The following is a 21454-nucleotide window of genomic DNA, read 5'->3' as shown; positions in this document are numbered from 1 at the left end:
AATCATTTAATTTTCGGTAAACATTTGTATACCACTAATTTTTAATGTGTTTTGGGATCTTGTATGTACAATACTATAAAACATGTTTGTTGAAATATGGTTAAACCATGTGGTGTGTACAGATCATCACCCTTTGATTATATCTTGCGATGTCATAACGAACCTTTTGTTGTAGTGTTTAGTCGTAATGTCGTATCCCGTGGGTGTATGTCTTTTCTCTTGGCTGGTCTTGATACTCTAAATGATCATATATATGTTGGTGGCTCTCCAATTAGAAAGAACTAGTTTTTGTCCTCGGGCGTTGCCCCGAGAGACATTACATAACATGTAAATATGTGGAAAACTATATAAAATAAAATTTTTGTGGCAAAAGTTAAAAAGTGAAAAGTTATTTGATAAAAAGTAAAGAAAATGAAACGTTGGTGGCTGAAGTTGAAAAAATAAAAGCATAAGTAAATAAAACAAAACTTTTGTATTAAAAGTAGAAGAAATAAAAGTGATGTGGCAAAAAGTAAAAGTACAAAAACTTCGTAAATTTATGCGATAAAAAGTAAAGAAAATGAAATTTTCGTGACAAAAGTTAAAAAAACAAAAGTTTAAAAAGTAAATAACACAAAAATTTCGTGCAAGAAATAAAAGTTATGTGACAAAAAGTAAAAGTTTAAAAGTTTCTGTGATAAAAAGTAAAAAGAATGAATTTTTGTGACAGAAATTAAAAGAACAAAAGTTAAAAAACTAAATAGAACAAAGCTTTCGTGTCAAAAGTAAAAGAAATTAAATTTATGTGACAAAAAGTTAAAAGTTTCTGTCATAAAAGTAAAAAAAATGAAACTTTCGTGGCAAAAGTTAGAAAAACGTATGTTTAAAAACTGAATAAAACCAAACTTTCGTGCTAAAAGTAAAAGAAATTAAAGTTATGTGGCAAAAGTTAAAAGGTTAAAGTTATGTGACAAAGATTAAGAAACCTAAAGTTAAAAGGTTAAAGTTAGCTGATAGGGACTATAGTTGTAACAAATTTAACGACAGGGACTATAATTGCAGGATAAACTTAACAGCCGTTAGCTGATAAGGATTATTGCTGCAACAAATTAAATGACAAGGATTAAAAGTGTTAAAAATGTGTGGCGCATGAAAAAGATGCATGGTTTTTAGTATAGTATACAATGCGATTCAATCAATCATGCTAATTGGCTGCTGGCTAAAGCTCACCAATCACCATGAGGCGGTTTTTTGCTCAAAAAAGGCTGATAACGATATTATGCTAAGGAAGATCAATCGGGTTGATTTCTTGTGGATGAATTTCCTTTAATTTGGATTAATCTTTTATGTTTCTGCTTAATTGTACTATACATTTGTAAAGTTGTTAATTTCTTAATAAAATTTGTCTTTAATAAAACATATTCCCTGTTTAAAAGTTATTAAAAATCTCCATTACTCGAACTATAATGTATCGAGTTGGATTTCTATCATGTCGTTAGTTTAAAGTATTTTGTATCTTCTTTTTTGAACATATTTTGTTTCTTCTAAATTGACAAAATAAAGATAAAAAAAAATGTTAAATAAACCCTTAGGCTTCACTAAACGTGCATAAAAATATTGTACATTCGACATCTTTTTCCCACATTGTCTTGCCTAAGGTGGTTTGTGTTGGTTTGACCGGGAGATGTAGGCCCAACATAGGTGACTCGATGCCAAAAAAAGGCTTTGACCTGACAAGAGAAGAGGTAGGTCGACGGAGGTGGAAAGACAGAATACCGAATGATACGAAGGAGTTTTCTGGTGGAGGAGGTGGACTGTGAGTGTAAGGCATATGGGAATAGGTTTTTGTAGACTTATTTTCTTAGACTTTGGTTCTCAGTAACCTCCGTAGTGGTTTTGCCCCAAAATGCTTTGCCTGTTGGAGGATATGACCGATGAGAGTTTATTAGAGGACTATGACTAGTTTTAGGGGTTTGGGAGTTTGGGAGAGGAATAGGATTAGGCTAGCTAGGCAGTTAAGTTAGTGTGTTTCATAGGTTGCGCAAGGATTTCTTAGTTAATTCCTTATATGGAAGTAGATTTGAGCTTTATGCCGAAACACTTTTAAATTTGTCTACGTTCTATATGGTTGTTATTTTAGGGGTTTTGTTAAACCTGTGCTTTTAGTTATATAGGTTGTTTGTTACAACATTTCCTTATCCTTTTGTTGTCGGGTATTCTCAATGGACAGTTTCTAGAAGACTAGGTGTATAGGTTACCTTTGTTGTTTTGTGAGCGTCTTTGTGAGCAGACTAAGAGCGGCATAAGGTACTTTGCTCCTTAGGTTGTTTAGAAATAGTTTAATCCCCTTAGTTTTTAGTCAATTCATATGTACAGGTATGGTTGTCCTGGCGGTTTAAGTTTCCTCTGTTTGTGCTCCTTGCCGAAGACTTTGTTTATTATGTTCCTACATTTTATGATGTTATTTGCGTACTATGGTAGCTGGAGTTGATGTACCGTGCTAACGTATTTGTTAGGCCGTACGTCGGCTACCTTTCCTTACTCTTAAGGTAGTCATATCCAACGGACTCAGCTGACAGATATATCGTCTTATGATGTTCTCGACAGACAAGTATAAACTCTTTACCCTTTTACGACTTTTACATCTTCTTGGCCGGAGGTCCTTATGGAAGCAGTCTTTTTACCTTTGGGTAGAGGTAAGACTGTCTACAGCTCACCTCTCCTATATCCCGCTCAAGAATTGAGTACAGATGTTGTTGTTGTTGTTCATATCAAAAGTTAACCTCTGAATTTTATGATAAATGTACAGCTATTTATGAAGCCCATTTAGCAAAAAATAAAAACTAAAAAAATTACCGAGTCAAAGCTAATTTCGGTTTGTAACATGTCACCGTTACAAACGTTGCTCAACCGTCCCCATAATAGTTTAATGATTTTTCTGGAAATATCTTAACTGACATCTATGTTTATTTAAGATATTTTATGGAGTTATTTGAATATCTTTATCGCAATAACAACCGATACAGTTATTAAGCTTTAACTACTAATATTTGACATAATAATATACAAAGGGAAGAGGACATTACAAGAGTAAATTCATTAGTGGGAATATGTCAAGAATGATGATTTTTGGTTGTTTGTACTCGTATTAAGTAGTCCCTGATACATATATCGCATGTACAAGAAGAATCGTTGGTCGATCTGGTGTAAAAAAAGAAAAAAAAAACATGATTCGAACAATACGAACTATATAGAAATAAGTTTCTATGTCGTAACTTAAATTTCGCGTCTAAATTGAGTTAGTCTCTTTCTTGACCTCATCTCATTTGTTTTAATGTCGAGTAAGTGTTATCAGGCCGTAGCTGAATCTCTCCTATCATTAGGGCTGTTGCCGAGATTTCAAAGGTTATGTGTAAGTATTAAAATAAAACTCTAAAATAAAAATGTTAGTATTATAAACTCACTATAACAGTTGAAAGCTGTGTAAAAGGCTTTTTTTTTTTTAACGGCAATCGATATATTATAAATATACTCTTAAACTACACGAATGACAAGGATGCAATTAGAAGTTTCAAAAAGACCCCAATAGTCCATTCTTATAAATTTGAGAATTGAGACTCGAACCTGGATGATTAACATTTTTTTAGCTAGATCAATCATTTTACTTTTAATGCAAGTTCAGCTTGTAGTATTGGCAATGGTCCATTTATACTTTATAGTGTCATAACATTTAGGTATGATTATTTATACTTTATAGTGTCATAACATTTAGGTATGATTTAGGCTATGAAAGTTAAAATCAAATAATTTAAAATATGGTAAAACTAATACTATTATTTTTAATTTAAATGAAAGTATTGGTTTGATTTCAGGTTTATATAAAAAATAGAAGGATAAACAAAATTTATCTTGACACTAACTGACGCTCAACATCCGTATTCATCTCCAGCTGAAGGATGAAAGGACTTATGCGGAAAAGGTGCTCCAAGATATCAAGACAACTAGTTTTTTATTGTTCAAACATAGATCAAGAAATTCTAGTATATGTTGGGAAGATTGAAATCGTTTCAATGTTGTAAATAATTTGTAATTCTTTGGGCCGCTTCAAGTTGGTGAATCGGCTCCTAAAGTGAATAAAAGTTAATTTAAAAAAAAAAAAAAATCTCCAGCGGAAGGTTTTTGCAATTAACAAGACATAGTTTTTGGCAAAAACATATATGCGCCTGGTATTGTTCAAAACACGCTTCAAGCATCTTTTCAAACTTATTAATCTTTGAATTTAAGTTTATGAAAGTCATGAGATGCTTACATAGAATATCTAAATCCTTGATTGAATACAAGTCACAAGCTTGCATAAGAATTGTATCCACCACACCCACTTGTGTTTTGGAACAAAAACTGCAGATTTTGTGGGTTTTGAAAGAGTTTCAAGTTGAATGGATCGTTGTTATTGATAGGTGGTATTTGGTAGTGTCTTAATTAAAAAAGTTATGAATTAATTAAAAACACTTAATTCATTAAATCATCAAAAGTGTTTGTTTTTTTAATTTAATAAACAAAAAAAACTGTATTGATTTATTCTATGACATTCTATATCTATTTAGTCACTTTATCAATTCAGTCACCTATTTAGTCACTTTATCAATTCAGTCACTTCAGTTGTATTTGCAAGAGGACACTTGACCGTTTCAATATACAAAGTTTGAACAAAAATCAGTGAATAAAAATGATTAAATGCACAATGTAAATATACCATTTAGCTTAAGCTAACTTGTAATCATATCTTTACAAAATGCAATCTAAGACATATCAAATGAGGCTTAAATCAAGGTATAATCGGGATCATAACAATATAGACACTCAACACAAACGATCCATGTGAGCATCCATCAGATACTTTTGTGCTTTCGTTTTACTTGACCAATTGTATCTTGTCGCGTGCTTGTAGTAGTCGTTTAAGCATGAAATTATGTATGTGTGATCCATTACATTTACCATTTTACTTTTATGATATATGACCGTTAATAATCATCAAAACAAGAGTGGGCCAAAGTAGTTTAATCTGCCCCAACAATTCTTATAAAGATACAAACTGAAATATTTCAGCACAACACAGCCTTGTAAGTTGTAAATAGTCGGTCACCTCAATAATATGTTGCTATTTGGTACTCACTAATACAAGCACTAAAGTTCCCAATAAGTTGATTAAGCAAGCACAAGAAAAAACTCACATATACAAATCCATAAACCAATAATTAGAATTGAAGTGCAAATACTCCATAAAAATACAAAAGATATTCAAAAGCTTGCGGGATCATGAGCACTATTAATTCTTAGTAATATGATAAAAGATGAACAATATTTTTAATAGTAACAATAGAGAGGTGACAGAGAACTAAATCAAGTTCAGGACCTAAATGAATCATTTTGTTGATAGGTTGGGATCGAATTGATTATAAAAAGATGAGTTTATTTAGCCGATTTATTTTTGAACTCCGAAAAATATTATCTAGACGAGTCAATAGATAAACCTTTAAACAACACTGATTGATTACTAACAAGCTTAGCCGTACCACAAATTTCCTTTTTGTCTAACAAATTCGACCTATTAAAGGAGAAAAAAATATTAACAAAAATGATCCATTCTGCCTCCTATGCCAATAACAGTATACGAGGGTTTTGTGTTTCTAACTTTTTCTACAGTAAACCGTTTTTGAACATACTCAGGTCCCTGAAGCTACATATGTTCTTCTCCAGTAATGAAACTATTTCACTAAAATGAACATTAATCATTTATCTGAACTTTCATGTCCCTCGGCTTTTGTTGAAATGTGTATGGATTCAGCTTCTTTTACGACCAGATTACCCTTTTTTGTGATGCTCTCGAGCTTTTGAATCTTATGTGAGAGATCCATAACATAAGAGCTGCTGGACTGAATCAATTTGTTTGCGGTTTCTAGGGCCGAACATAGCTGCCACCAAAAAGAGTGCTGTATGATTTCTAATATACATACTCAACAATCCGTGAACTATTATGTTATTAACAGATAAATTGGTTACTTAACCAACATTGCCGCTTGTCTAAGGCCAAAATTTACATTTTATAGCTGCAAAAGTAGTCAATTGGACTATAAATAGACATGGCATGAAGTACAATGGTCATATACTTTTACCATTCATTCATAGGACATAGCAACGGTTATTTTACTCTATAATGTACAACTGAGCTAAGCTTCCATATATATCTTATTTTTAAGCCCATCCTATATTTATGATTAAACTAATATTTGATTTCAGAAAATGGACATATTAAGAAAAACATGTGAGCACACAATCTAGAGGCAACGGTTTCGGCAGGCCCATCTACTTTCATGGGATCGATTTGGGTTTTCTAATACCTCCAACAGCCCCATAAACAAAAGGAACAGACCAAATGAATCAAAAGACCCAAAGTGCACATTTAATGCATACAGTAAATCATTTTATTCAAAAATCAAGATTGCTAAGCATGTTGAGTATTTTCCTAAAGTGTGTCAGAAAGTAGAGTGTATTACATGCACACTAATACGTACCTCAGGGCACATATTTACAAAACCCTTGAAAAGAATACAAATTTGTACCCATATCTGATATTGTGCTTGATTATTAAAAAAAACTATAAAATGGAAAAAGAATTGTTTAAGGGTCACTCTAACCCACCCGGCCCATACTAGACAATTTTCCATTAAATTCCTGTACTCTACCCGCCATTTTGCCATATCTAAAATGGATAGCCGATCCATTATGAGCTCCCCACTTACCAATCTCATCCAGACACTAAACACTGATTATTAGTGATTTCCATGCACAATAATCTAAAAAACCATTTCAAAATGCCACCCCCACCTACTAAATTCAAATAGATTCACTTACCTCAAGCGTATGAGTTGTCCACGAATGGGATGTACCATCAAGTGCCTCATCCAAGCGTTTGTAACTTTCCTAAAAGCAGAATGCATACATGATATTAAAATGTAATTATGCAAGTGGACCATAAAAAGAACAATGAACGAAAAAATGAATCAGTCTATAATGCACCGCCACTGTTTAATTGAAAAAGATTATAATGTCAAGAGGGTAAATTATAAATACCAAAAATTTAGAAATTAGAATGCAATTATAGTGTATTAAACTGCTTTTCATTTTGCCAATAGGGTTGATGGCGCATTGCTAAGGTCTTTCATCTTGGATCCACCTGGGTTTGAAATCTACTTCCCACATTTGTGGAGGTGGATTAATTGAGGATTTTTTTCAAAGTCCTGGGTTCCATCCCAGGCATTCGTGTAATTCAAGAGTATGAGTAGGAGAGTATGTCCTATGTCGCTCTAAAAGAAACTGCTTTTCATTTTTCTCAAAAGGTAAGCATACACAGACATGTGTATATACAATTAGTAAGGTAAAACTACTTTTCAATACATAGCTATAAAACAGGTAAAGAGATGAATCCTTGTTTAGGTGAGTTCATGGGGTGCCCCTAGTAGTTTACCAGAAAAATTGAGTTGTCGTGACGAGACCTTTCTTAGTGGAAGATAGGAATTCTCTTTATCACGAGACTGATTGGATTAGATACCCGAGAGACCCCCAAAATTGAGTAAGAGAACAACAAGCCAACAAGTTATGGTTTCATTTCTTTGTTGAGACTGAAATGAAGTTCTTTTAAAAGGGGTAGGTATAATGAACACGGGCCAAGTCAAGCAAAGGACTTCCTTACTTCTAGTCTTAATTACTAGTAGTTTGAAGCGAAACTGGTTTTTTTGGCACTCGGTTCTCCGTCTTAAGTAAAGTTTACTTTTTTAATTCAGAACTCTTAGTCGAGGCAAGCAATTGGTGTCTGATTGAAGCTTAGAAATAGATTCACGTCGTCTACTTGCTGAAAGCACAGTTGAAATGGCCGATCATGAATTAGCTAGACCCTATGGTTCGGGTGGAAGAACTAAAAGTAGACCCTATGTGGCCTAAACATCATCAGAAGGTTTAAACAATAGTACTAGTGTGGCAATCAGTCGCAAGAATCTGTTTAAACAAAGGGAGGGATCCGAACGAATCCTTTTATAGGCCAAAAGAATAGATATACATATGCATATATATATGTATGTGTGTGTATAATGGCAATCCAGTAACGACACTTTAAAGTAAAAGCAGATGGCTTTTATGGCCTGGATGTATATATATATAACAATATAATTGTAATTATTAATTAGATATAATTATTATAAATTTATAATTACAATAGAGATAAAAATAAAGAGAGAAAGAAACCTGAAAAAGTAAAGGGAGATCCGAAGGTTGGACGATGACGTCAACGGAAGCGATGATATCAGCGGGGGTGGTGTCTTGTTGTTGTTGTTCTTCTCCGACGTCACTCAGCAGATCGCCAATGCAAAGAAGCGGCCCTCCTAAACCTCCTCCTCTCATTCCTTTTTCTTTTTTCCACTCTGTTTGGAAATTAAATACAGAAAATAAAAAGATTGTAAATTATACAAAAGTTATCATTTGGTTTGTCAAAAATTACAAATTTCATCCCCTTTCTCCATTCACCTAAAATGTTTGTTTACAAAGATGGTCCCTGTAGTTTCTCAATTCACATGCGTTGAAAATGTTCTGCGTGATTTTAAATAAACTTGCAAAATATGTAACTTCTTAAAAACCACAAGGACAATCCATGTAGTTTACTCCGATTGTTTATTGTGTTATGTAACAAATATATATAGATATAATTACTATATACCCTTTTTGTGGCCAAAGGGAAATCTTCCCTCTATCCGTCGTCTATATATTGTAATCATTATTCAATGAAAAGATACACATTGATGGAGAGGATTGAGATCCTCTAAAGTATAAAGCAATTTTATAGGTAAAGTGAATGATCTTGATCCTTGAATTTAAATCAAGGGTTAAGATTTAAAGGTTACTTTTAAATCTTGACCTTTGAATTTAATTTAAAGGTCAATAATCCTTCAACTTTACCTATAAGGGGGTGTTTGGTAGGGTAGAAATGGAATGAGAATTACTTCCCTTGTTTGGTTACACAAGAGAATAGAAATGAAGAGGTAGAATGGGAAATCATTTCCATTCTCATGATTCCTCCCAAAATGGTGAATAATGGTGAGAATGGAATCAAATTACCTTTTTTTTTTCTTTTTTTCTCATGTATTTAATCATCAATTTTAATTATTTATATTATGATATTATAATTAGTTTTTGTTAAAAAAAGTTTCATATTAATTTGTTTATTTTTTATATTTCTCTTATTATGATTCTCTGTTGTTACCAAACAATGTAATTATTCTCTTTCCAAATACTCATTCTCTTTTCTACTATTTCCATTCTTTATTACATTTCCATTATCAATGATTCTCTCCTATCAAACGCCCCCTAAAGTTACTTTTCAACTTTAAAAAATTTTAATTCCTGATTGAAAATAGTGTTGGTAATCTCTTTTCTCGGCCTCTCATACCATGTTCATTATTATCTTCTTTAATAATAAAATTATTGTTGGCTTCCATTTGTTCTTGATCCGGATTATGTCTTTTCTTAGAGAATGGCCTTTTAACACCTTACTAGATTTTAGACCCGTGTCCAATACTGGACACGAAACTTATGACATTATTAATATTAGATATTAATACATGTAACTCATAAAAGTTTATAAAGTGAAAGTTGAAGATATAAATAGATACTGAGTGTTCAATTCAAATACCAAGAATGTTAAGCTTATAGAAAGAAAACTAATGTAATAAAAGAATATTGGAAGTATATACCATCCTTCATCATTTGAAAGACTTATTTATAGACGAAATTTGTTATGGTGTTTTTTGTCTTGTCATCTTTGTCACATATTAGCACCTTAAATCGCCTTCTCGACTTAACTCGAGATACCGCAATGTACAATTGTTCGTGTGTGAAAACCGAACTTTTTAGATAGAAACCAGTTTTAATAACATTGTAAAAATAATTATTTTAGTTATTTGCTTTTTATTAATTAAATAAACTATGTAAAAACTAAATGATGAAATCAGCGAGAGTCAATTTGATGAAATCGAGTCATATGATTGGTTAATAAGTCATTAGTTCAACTGTCTTTTAATATATATTAAAATTAAAATTGTACAATCTTTTATATATTTAATTTTGTATAAATGATAGAACATATTATTGGATATATATTAGCTATTATTTTATTGGATAAATATTAACTATTATTTTACCGGATATATATAAGCTATTATTATTTTTTTATTATATTAAAACTATTGGGTAAAAAGTATAAATTTATGATGGAAAAAAAAAGTGTAAATTAAAGTCAAAATTGAAAAAATAGTCAATATTAAAAAATCGAGAGCTATAATTGGTCAATAAGTTATTATATCAACTGTGCTTTAATATAATAAAAGATATAGGGCGGAAACATATGGCTACTTACAAATAGATCAAAATGCATCCCAGGGACAAAGGTTAGAGAACTCACTATCATGATACAAAGACCATGATACAAAGACCGTGACTTTCACGCATGCTTTCACAAAATCTTCGATATGTAACCCATACTAAAGGGACGTTCGGCATAGCTTATATTTAATGGCTTTTAGTTTATTTTGAAAAAAAACCAATTTAGTGTTTTTTATGCTTTCTTGGCTTTTTTGGCTTTTATAAGCCATTTTAAAAAGTCAAAAATCAAAGCTTAACAATAGCTTTCCTTTTTCCAAAAGCTAATCCAAACAACAGAGTAAGAGCTAATAACTTATGAAAACAATAACCAACTTATGAAAAATAAGCAAAATATAAAAGCTGGGCAAACACCCCTGAATAGATTTGACCTAAAAGTTAGGCCTAACACCCCCTGACTAGAATTCGGAAACCCCAACCAAAGCATCCGCAACTAATTGCACAATCCTACATTTGTGCTATAAAAGATGTTAAACTTCAGATGAGGAAAAGTTGACAAACAATTGCCACAACCTTCCATCATTCATTGCAAACAAACACATAACTCATCAAAGATAGCATTTGTACAATATAATGATAATATATGCATCTGTATACCTATCAATTTGGAGCACTATATATCCCCAGAAAATTGCTAAAAAGGTGCGTAAGTACATGGGGGGTATGGTGAGATCATTGATGGCATTTAATGATCATATATGTACACCATATTATGTATTCAAAATTCAATTTTAAAAAATAGCCCTCAAAGGATTTACTCCTCGTGATCATCATGGTCGAGTTCTTGAGAATTTTCATGAGAACCCACACGACAGAGGCTGCAACGATTAGACGATCTTTGAGAGCACCAATCATCCGGAACACTGAAAAAGTGAGTGTCCATGAACTTCTTGAATCTCTTTTTGTATTCTATTGGAGAGATTATAGTTGGCATCTGGTTCTTTGGAACAACGAAGGATTTGACCTTGTTTTCTAATTGTTTGTCCCAGGTATATTGTCTAAGATAATCGATTATCCCACATACAAGTTCCTTCTGTTCTGCATCCACTCCAACCAACAACGAATAATCCATGACTTTGATTGACTGAAAATCACAAAACAAATGCAAAATATTACTGTATTTAAACATGTGATATAAGGTAATAATGAAAAGACGGGAATTACGATGGCGGGAAGAGGAAAATTATAACATACAAGACAATTTTGACCAAGAACGGGTTAATTTGGGTTATACAATTTATCTCTTGTAGGGGGAAAAAAGAACAAGTGAAAAGAAAGGGGGCAAATGGTTGAACAGGTTAAAGGTCGCCCAATGTTTTTGGTTTGAATGTCACACAGACCCATATTACATTTGGTTATCATTAAAATAGTGTCTTATCTTTTGTAACTATATTTGACACTGTACATTTCAAGTTGACCAACCTGACTTGGTTCAACCTAACAAAAAAAAAGACTCATGTGAACTAAATCTTTTTAGACCAGTTGCTGTTCTGACAAACAGGGAAGGGAACTGTTTGCGAAGCAAACTATCTCACATACTACAAAATGAAAAAAGAGAATAATATATAAATGAATAAATAACTACAGATAAAAGAAAGGAATGCTTACTTCGAGAAAAACCGTATCATTCCATACAGCACGTTGCAAGTTCCGCTTTGCTCTTCTATTAACATACAAAGGAGAATTGTTCATGTCATTTACAAAGTTTTGGTCTAGAAGAACATCTCCTACGCCACCAACAGCAGCAGCAATGAAACGAGCATGCAGAGCTCCTTTCAGATCATACTGTTTGGTAAACTTTCTGCCATAACTAATATTCTCCATCACCATTAGATCATGTTTTACCCCGCTTTTCATGTTCTTCACCTGCAACCATATATTAAACATAAACACAAATAGATGTAGAACTCCTAGAAGTGACAATTTCTTCGCATTTAAGCAATGAATTGCCCAGTTAGCTAATATTCAATTTCTACTGAATCAAACGATCCATATAAACTAATTTAGTAGAAAACTAGTCACATTAAACCCGAGTCAACTCGCTTTGACCATTTACCATATTTACCCATTTTGATCAATCACACTACCCACCAGACCAGCCAATTTTCACCACTAAAAAAATTCAAGCTATTACACAGAAAAAAAAGAAAAAACAAACCTGATAAACACCAAAAATTTTTGCAAGGCATGTCTGATTTCCTGAATTAAAGCACTGGTTCATGTAAGCAAAATACTGTGAAGCAAATCCAAGAAAAGATAGAAACTCTGGATTTTTAATTTCCTTTATAATGAACCGGTCATCAAGAGTTTTAGCGAAGAAAGATTTACTCTTTCCTCCTTTTGCATCCCAGTGTTTACAATGGCTTAATGAAGAAATATAATCTAATTCTGATAAACCACATTGACCACGAAGATTTACGAACTCTCTAGCACATACACAAGCCACTGAATTTTCAGGTTTTTTATTTAATCTTCCCATAGAAATCACTTTATGAATATGCCTCGAAGAAGTAACAGAATCCGAATAGTCTAACCCATCAAAGCTAGAAAACCGTGATTCATCTGATGAACGTCCAAGTGAAGAACTATCAGTATCCATGGAGGTGAAAAAGGACCAATTCGTGGAACTTAAAGGTGAAATATTTTGCAAATTTTCAGATGAAAGATCATCATTCATATCTGCCGATGAAATATTCCCGTCTTGTATAAAAGCTAGGGCACATGCAATCATACTAGATAATTCGTCTTCATAAACCGATACTAAGTGATTGCTCGTAGCTAATGGATAATGAAGCTGCGAGACCACTTTTGTAAATATTTTGCATACGGCAGACCCTGGTGTGTTACGGGTGGGTTCATGTTTTGGCAAGTATCCTTTTCGGAGATCACTTAAATGGAAATTTTGAATTTGTGAGATTGGAGTCCACATCCATCCATTAGGATCTGCTGAGGTTGATAAAGTTTGAGTAGATACATTAGGATCATCTTGGTCAACATTTCCATCATTACCTTCAGTTGATATTACTTCAATCGGAACACTATTGCCTTCTTCTGTTGTCATGGTTTCCACATCAACAATATTATCAGAAACTGATTCACCACTTTGAACAGGTTCAGTAGTGTCGTTATCTTCAAAATTCGATTCAGTTTCCAGAGAATGGTGACTAGTTTGAGGGTTGGTTACTCTAAGATCAGATGAAAGAAGCGAATAAAGACGTTCATCCCAGATGTACGAATGAAGAAATAGCTCCCACTGTATAAGATTCAAGTAGAGAGGCTTGTGCAACCATCTGTTCACAGACACATCGTTAGTGCTTGTAAGGAGGTTCTCCATGTCAACCTGTAACATTAAATTAAATAGATAAGTATAAAACTACTATTATCCCGAGCATATATTCTGGCTCCGCCACTGCTAGTCTGTATATTTGGAAACTTGCTAAAATTATGTATTGGAGATTGTTTTTGCAAAGTTTGAGTTATGTCTAAAGTTAGCTCTGCACAAACCTCTCAATAGAGTGATACATGTATCAAATGCATAGTTACCCTAATAGAGTGACATTAAAAGAAAAAAAAGCGACTGACAAATTATTCAAACACTCATCATAATGCTTCTAATATTCTTTAAATCATGTTATAGCTATCCTTTACGAGTTTACCTTCCACTATTATAGGCGTTATATACTTTACTACCATCTATTTCTTCTAATATAAAAATATTTTTGTTAAGGTTCGCACATTTTGCAAATCATACAAAATATGGAAAAGGATAAAGTGGACAACATATGAACAAGAACCTTGCATTATGTCTTCTTTGATCATACCAATGACAATTTACAAGTATGATACTAATCTTAACTATTTCTACACTTATCTAATCTAAATTTGGAGTAGACACAAATTAAATGCCTCATGAATCAAAAGCAAAGTAGTAACAGACAGTGAGTAAGAAAGTCTAATACAACATAAATAATAGAAATCAAGGGTATTTTTCGTTTATCTATGAGTGGGATTTCAGTGATGATAACATAACCAACCTGAAATTGATCTTGCTCTTGCTTTAACATCTCTTTGATGTCACAGAATCTTTTTGATGAACCTTGAAGATTTAGCATCATTCCAACAAACTCATTTTCCATCTTCTTCAGCGAGTTTTCAACCTCAGAAAATACAGAATGCACTTCTCGGAGAACCTAAACACCCCATAAGGCAAAGATTAGTTGATTATGCAAATGAAATAAAAACATGCAGTTAGCTAGAAACATAAAAGGTGAAACAGCACTCATGAGTATACATACCTCATCAGTTTCTTCTTTTAGAAAATTTCCTTCGATTGAATTTCTAAATTCAACCCTCCATGGAGGGAGAGATACAGAGTAAGTCTCTACTGTAGAATATCTAAACATTGCAACCATGGAACCTAACCTGCAAGTTTCACAATTATCAATATAAACTAAAAAAAATATATTTCCATAGCAAGTCAACTCTTTAAAATCATTACATTAACTAAGAGTTAAACTGATCAATTTAAAACTCAGTCAACTTTATCATGTCAATTTAACAGTTGAAGGTGCATGCTTCGATTAAGATTCTATTCTACCCTAAAACTAAAGGCTCAAAGCGACTTTTGGCCTGTTTATCCCTTTTTTATAGCAAAGCTCTTGTACCTATTTGGCCTGTAGTAGATTTAAGACACCTAATCAACGCATTTATTGCGTAAATGAGTAGAATTACCAATTCTATAAAACACACTGGAAAATAAAGAAGTGAGAAGTGTGTGACTTAGTAACACTAGATTTTATTGTAATGGCCATACCCAAAGAAGTGAAGGTAGTCTCTATAAAAGGAATGTCCGCAGGTAGATGGTATTTTCCATGAAGTATGGTTTGAGAGTCCGAGTTCTAAGAACTTCCCAAAGGATAAACCACGAGCAACAATGGAAAGCAGTACTCTTTTGGTAGACTTTAAACTTCCATTCGAGGGTTTACATTGACCACAACAACTCCACATCCAAATCTTTCCTTCAGTTTCACCAGTCAAGTGCTTATCTAAAGGAAGACGTTTGACTTGAATAGTGAGTTGCATATTGTAATGTGCATAGTAGTGAGTATGAGCTTCTGGCAGTTCATTACAAGTTCCACACTTGAGTTTCTGCATAGAGTCACAACTGTGAGTGCTAACCAAAAAATTTATGCATGCCAGAGACGATAGAAAACTCAAAAGATACCGGTGGCAATTTCAACCCATTCACTTATAATATGTACTTATAACGGATAACATATAATAAGAAATACAAAGACAAACAGTTTAGATGGGTTGAAAATCACCGAAAGGATAATCCTAATTCTTAAAGCCTCCTTAAGCTATTTTTTTTTGAACATCCTCCTTAAGCTATTTATTTAAGTAAAAAAATAGATGATTGCTACTTTTTACAATAATCCTATCGAATCATTAGCTACCTACAAATATAAACAAATTATGGTTGCTGATCAAAGGAACAGGGCCCAACTGGTTTCGCACAGTACTAGAAACAATCCATCTCAAAAGTGAGCAAGAGAAAAGATATAAATACCGCCACCATGTGACCACATGGTCCCACATATGAAGACGGTCACAGATTCAAAACTTGCCAAAGGCAAGTAGAGAAACTATATCTTGTTATCCATGTACGAGGATGGTGATTCACCGGACATGATTTCTATGCATGTGCGCTCAGGGTACCTGAGGGTTCCCACCCACTAACACCCCAATGAAGCTTTAAACTACATTTATAAAGATGAATAGTAAAGGCAATATATTTGATTCTTACAGCCTACGTATATTTTTAACAAGTTAAACTGTTGTAAATATAGGTCTTGTAGCCTTATTTAACTCGCCCTATAGATAAGCTAAGACACATACAAAGTTTGCAGCTTAACCCAACTAGACTCAATCCATTCCAACCCGTAATACAAACTACCCCTTTCAACACTTATTATCAAACAAGACCAAGCTGCCCATTTCCTCAGTAGTGTGCAGGAAAAAAGACACTAGTATGTGCAAAGCATGAAGCTAGAGAACTAATGCTATATGAAAGAATCTATATAGTGAATCAGGGAAGTTTCAAGAGACCTGATTGAGTAGGTTATCCCGCAAAAACTTTCCAAGAGGAACATCAAAATGTCTGTAGAACTTGATACATGAAAAAGAACTTTGCTTACAAGTAGTCCCTCTTATCACATTCCTTCTAGACATCAAAACCAATATACTTTCTGAATCGAAAACGGCACTGATGTCATTTTTACGTTGCAAGTGCTCTTCAGTTTCTCGTGCTTCAGATGAGGAGTTTCTTAATGTTGCCGAAGAATAAATATGGCCATTTTCATGTGTATCTGCTTGACTAAGATCAACTTTAACTTCGCTACCATCAGTCTCAACAGCCTCTGGAGAACTCAACTCATTAACAGAGGCCTGAGTATGCTTATTTGTGTTCACGCCATTGTATCCAAGGTATGCAGACATACTCTGATGAGCCGTATCAAAAAGTGGAAACCCAACAACTTTCTGCCACGAGGATGAGAGTGAAGATAAACCAGATAGAACAATAGGGTCATATGGCTCATATGATGATAAAGTAGACCCTTCTAGACCTAAGTTGTCAGATTCATTTTCATCTGAACCATTGGAGATGGGAATATCAACAGTACTTATCAGATCAGTATCAGAACTGGAATCATTAGTTATTGGAACATTTGGATCATCGAGATTATCATACAGAGGTTGATTGATAACAGATGGAGTGATCTCTTTATCTTTGTTTGAAAAGATAGCCATTCCATTAGGCGCAGTCGTGGAGAACATTGCCCGTTGATTTAAAATGAATGAATTCTCTAGGATCAAATGATATGCCATTATAACAGCAAACTGAACAACACATTTAACTCTTTTGAGTTCATCACTGTGAGATCCCTTTAGCAAAATCTGTATGGTAAATAAACAATATCAAAAGCATTAATTGCACTGGCTTCAATCCTAGATGGGAGGGAAATGGAACAACAAATAGTAACTTCACATGTAAGGTGCATGATGAAGACCAAGAAACAGATAATCAGTTTATCAATTCCAGTCATATGTTATTTCCATGTCGTAAGAGACAATGGGTGGAATGTTGCCCAAAGTCTTCGCTTTATGTATAAAACCTCCTACTTCAAAAAATAAATAAAACTGAGTATCGTTGAAAATATGCCTTCTGTGATAATATTTGACACCAGGTGTTTTCTAAAACAATGTGAGAAAATGTGTGTTGGGTCAACCGAACGTCCAGACCCAATTGACATATACAAGAAAAACAATTGAGAATCGTTAGAATATGCTTTCTGCAATCATATTTGACACCAAGTGTTTTCTACAACAATGATACAAATATTGTGTTGGGTCAACCCAATGTCCAGACTCAAATGACATATACAAGAAAAGAAATTGAGTATCGTTATAAATATACTTTCTGCGATTATTTTTGACATCAAGTGTTTTCTAAAGCAAAGTAACAAAAAGTGTGGGTCAACCCAAATGACATATACTAGCTCATTTTCTACCTTTAACGAGTTAAAGTGATAAGACTCTGCCAAGATAACATAAGGGACCTCCTTAGATTACGAAACAGAGCATGTCTATTCTTTGTATAGCATATCACATTCTTATAATATTCTATTGGGGGCTTACAGTTATATGCAATTATCACTTCATGCCAGATACGAATCTTGTGTACCATTATAACATCTCTATAATGAATTAACTTAAACAATCATTAATCTATAGAAAGATGATAGAAGCCTCCAAATTAACATTCTAAATCAATGATGAAAAAGAATTAATTAACAATATTCAACAGTACAAAAACTAATATATTAACTCACCGTAAATCCCATTCGTGTGGGACATCCCTTGAGAAACATTAAGGTCTTCTTTGACTTTTTTCCATTTTCAGAAAGACCAGCATGTTCTTCGACAATCTTCTCAAAATAAAATGATTCACACTGTAACAGATTTTGGGCAATCAAATTATCTGAGGACAAGATTGGTGAGCCGGTGCAGCGGGCAACTCTCTCCAAGCGATGTTGCTTCATTTCTAAAACTAGTGTCATGCCTTTTGCAAGGATAGACTCTTGAATATCACGGGAAACAGTTTTCTCAACTAGAACCACATTTGGATTCATCTTCTCTATAATCCCGATAAGAGAATCTACTCTATCCGCCTCCTGATCATGCAAAGTATTAGAGACTAACAATAACCAATAAGAGGTCACGGATGCTAAACAGAAAAGGTGTCAATCCTAAACCATTTACTTATGAATGGGTTGATTTGAGTTGTGTGTTCACTCTAATAGGGGAGCAGGTCAAGTGGATTGACAGGGCTGGCTATTGCTCAATGTCTATTTGTAACAATATTGTTATGGTAATCAGACCCAGTACGTTACCTATTTGTATTTGTAACTCATCATATAACTTAATCAAATAGCATTTGTAGGTCAGCCCAAACCGATGCATAGATGTCACAAATTATAAATGGGCCATTTCAACCTGAACTGTATTTGATCTATTACTCAACCCGCCCCATCTTCCCACCTCTACTAAACAGTGTTGTCAGATTTACCTGTTTCATTGTATCAAACGAGGACAATCCATCAGAAGAAACACTAAGTGCACCCCTAATCAATAGCAACTTGGGCTTTCTATACTCAGTTGGCATGTGCTTGTGAGCTGCATGCTTTTTAAAGACCAATCCTTTGAAAACTTCACTGCAACAAATAAAGCATATATCATTTATAAAACTTCACGGCAAATAGATTAATCATCATGCAAGGTAGATGAATATATGGGAACAAAGAGGCACACTAACACAACCTTTGGGTTCGAGTACCCGTAGCAATACATTTAACTTTCACATATCCATCAGGATCCATTTCTTTTCCCTCAAAAGCATCTGGCCTCAAATACGAGGCAGCATCCCACGACAAAGCTGTAACTATATCAACCCACGATTCACTGTCATTTCCATTACTAGAAAGTCCCATAGATTCAAGAAGATTCTCCACAAGTGCCTTAAACTTTCCGTTCATAACCTCATTCATCGCTTTTCTTGTTTCATCTCTAAACATGAAACTCGTGCTTCCTTCTTTTCCAAAGCTGCTAAGATTACTCGGCTTTCCCCATTTCATTCCATCACCATACTCTTCATCATCATCATCTTCATAGGTAGCAAAACTTCCTTCAATATCATCCTCTTCATCCTCCGGTTCAGGAGGAAACCAAATATGAGAATCAATCACCCCGTACCCTAAATATGGCTGGTGCTGATGTAAGCTAAAATTTTCGCTGTTTGATCTGTATTTTAGGGACCTAAAAGTTAACAATGACATTAAAATCATTCATACAATTAGCTAAGCAACAATTACATGAACGTTGTAAAAATAATTTCCGGATAAAGTGTCTAGCAGGAAAAAATACATGAACTATATAGTAAGAAGGTTGTTGTTTGTTTTACATGCTGAATGAAAAAATTGTAAATGACAAATATTAAATTTAGAGACTTGTGGATTCTGTCTAAAGCAAACGGTTGCAACCTCATACAATAAGACCATTTCTCACTAATTCAATTATGTAGAAATCAAACACAACACAAGTTTTACTCTTGATATACAATAAAAAACAAAAAAAAAAAGACGATAATCATCATTTACCTTTCATATGAGGAAACATCCGCAAGATAATCATCATCTGAAATATTACAAATAGTCAAACAGACTACAAAACTAAAACCAAATGACAAAGCTAACAAATTTCAAAATAATTACATGCATATCAAACAAAAGCAGTTCTTCGGATAAAAAGAAACGATATTCTTACTGTAATAAGAAACGGAACTATCGGATTTAGCAAGAGACACAGCCGGACTAATTGCTGATGCCGGTGGAGATATCAAAGTATCATAAGTCATCTTCCCCTTTTAATTTTTCACTGCATCACTTGTTTTCGGATTGTCTGCGATTCTACAACAAATATATATATATATATGTATCAAAATTTTATTTTTTAGATTCTTCTAGAGCACGTTACCAAATTCAGCAAGAACATACTAACAGCAAATAATATATATATATATATATATATATTTTAGTTGAAAATTATAGACATCAATTTCAATTATATTATGATCAAAAATCTGCACGAATGGATATAACAGATTCAAATATAAACAGTCAATATATGCGATCATAACAATTACAGTAGTTATAAAAAACAGTAAAAAAAAAACTGAAAAAAAAAAATTTGAAAAAATGACCTGAATGGAGTTGTGATTGAATGAAATTGGATCGATCGGTGAAATTATTGAAGGTTTTAATGTCGAGTTTGAAGATGAAAATGGTGGAATGAGGAGAGAGTGGGGTCTACTAAAGTGTTGAATAAGAATGACAGATTATTTTGAAAATCAATAGAAGGTTGACATATGTTATATGTAGTTGGTAGAAGAAAATGTATATATATTATTACAGCTGTACTGTATAAAGATAAAAAGTTTTGTATATACGCTTTGATTTCTTTCCGTATTTACATTTATTTATATCCCTAAAATATAGGTGTTCATCATTCTCTTTTTTTTCTTCGTGTTGTTGCTATGTACTATAATATAATCTTATATAATATTTTTTTATGCGTTTATTTTTATCCAAGATTTATTATTATTATCCAATCCATGTCAAAAAAGATCTTTTGTTTATATATAGCATTTTATTTATTTATTTACTTTTGTTGTAGAAATATATATCTCGATTACTCGATATAATTACCATATAGATGTGGATAGCTAATTATCTTTTTTCTTTTCAAAAGCATCAATTAAATTATTTGTTGTAGAAAGTTTATACATTTTTTATTTATTATCCCATACATATATATTAAATATTAAATTAAATATTAAATTAAATATTAAATAAATAAATTAAAGTCGTGTAAA

The 21454-nt window shown here is 33.1% G+C and overlaps 2 protein-coding genes across 4 annotated transcripts; both read right to left on the bottom strand.

The window, feature by feature from the left end:
* Positions 1-5507: 5507 nt before the first annotated feature.
* LOC122589025 lies at positions 5508-8468 on the bottom strand. The gene is made up of 3 exons (XM_043761259.1): positions 8278-8468; positions 6892-6960; positions 5508-5951 (listed from the first exon to the last, which is right to left on the bottom strand). The coding sequence occupies exons 1-3, from the start codon at positions 8431-8433 to the stop codon at positions 5769-5771; spliced, it is 408 nt and encodes a 135-aa protein (XP_043617194.1). The 5' UTR covers positions 8434-8468; the 3' UTR covers positions 5508-5768.
* Positions 8469-10967: 2499 nt separating this feature from the next.
* On the bottom strand, positions 10968-20933 carry LOC122587396 (putative 1-phosphatidylinositol-3-phosphate 5-kinase FAB1D). Of its 3 annotated transcripts, none has more exons than XM_043759551.1 (13): positions 20783-20933; positions 20347-20489; positions 20181-20217; positions 19345-19839; positions 19094-19238; positions 18357-18698; positions 16573-17421; positions 15278-15612; positions 14760-14886; positions 14499-14654; positions 12623-13804; positions 12073-12330; positions 10968-11548 (listed from the first exon to the last, which is right to left on the bottom strand). In XM_043759551.1, the coding sequence occupies exons 2-13, from the start codon at positions 20435-20437 to the stop codon at positions 11219-11221; spliced, it is 4347 nt and encodes a 1448-aa protein (XP_043615486.1). In that variant the 5' UTR covers positions 20438-20489; positions 20783-20933; the 3' UTR covers positions 10968-11218. The 3 variants fall into 3 exon arrangements, with proteins under 3 accessions (XP_043615486.1, XP_043615488.1, XP_043615487.1); XM_043759553.1 differs by having other exon boundaries at positions 19345-19824; XM_043759552.1 differs by having other exon boundaries at positions 20347-20481.
* Between the last annotated feature and the right edge of the window lie 521 nt (positions 20934-21454).

Source organism: Erigeron canadensis, chromosome 2, assembly GCF_010389155.1.
Source record: "Erigeron canadensis isolate Cc75 chromosome 2, C_canadensis_v1, whole genome shotgun sequence".
In the NCBI taxonomy this organism is placed as follows: Eukaryota; Viridiplantae; Streptophyta; class Magnoliopsida; order Asterales; family Asteraceae; genus Erigeron; species Erigeron canadensis.
Note: the sequence above shows the minus strand (reverse complement) of the source record. Positions and strands in the feature narration are given on the sequence as shown.

Excerpts from the sequence above, each read along its gene's own strand:
- LOC122589025 (XM_043761259.1), bottom strand. The coding sequence starts at position 8,433 with ATGAGAGGAGGAGGTTTAGGAGGGCCGCTTCTTTGCATTGGCGATCTG. Across the intron at positions 6,961-8,277 it reads ATCTCCCTTTACTTTTTCAG|GAAAGTTACAAACGCTTGGA; the intron begins GTTTCTTTCTCT and ends TTCTGCTTTTAG. Across the intron at positions 5,952-6,891 it reads GGACAACTCATACGCTTGAG|CTATGTTCGGCCCTAGAAAC; the intron begins GTAAGTGAATCT and ends TTTTGGTGGCAG.
- LOC122587396 (XM_043759551.1), bottom strand. The coding sequence starts at position 20,437 with ATGACTTATGATACTTTGATATCTCCACCGGCATCAGCAATTAGTCCG. Across the intron at positions 15,613-16,572 it reads GGGATAACCTACTCAATCAG|AAACTCAAGTGTGGAACTTG; the intron begins GTCTCTTGAAAC and ends GACTCTATGCAG. Across the intron at positions 13,805-14,498 it reads AAGAGCAAGATCAATTTCAG|GTTGACATGGAGAACCTCCT; the intron begins GTTGGTTATGTT and ends TTAATGTTACAG.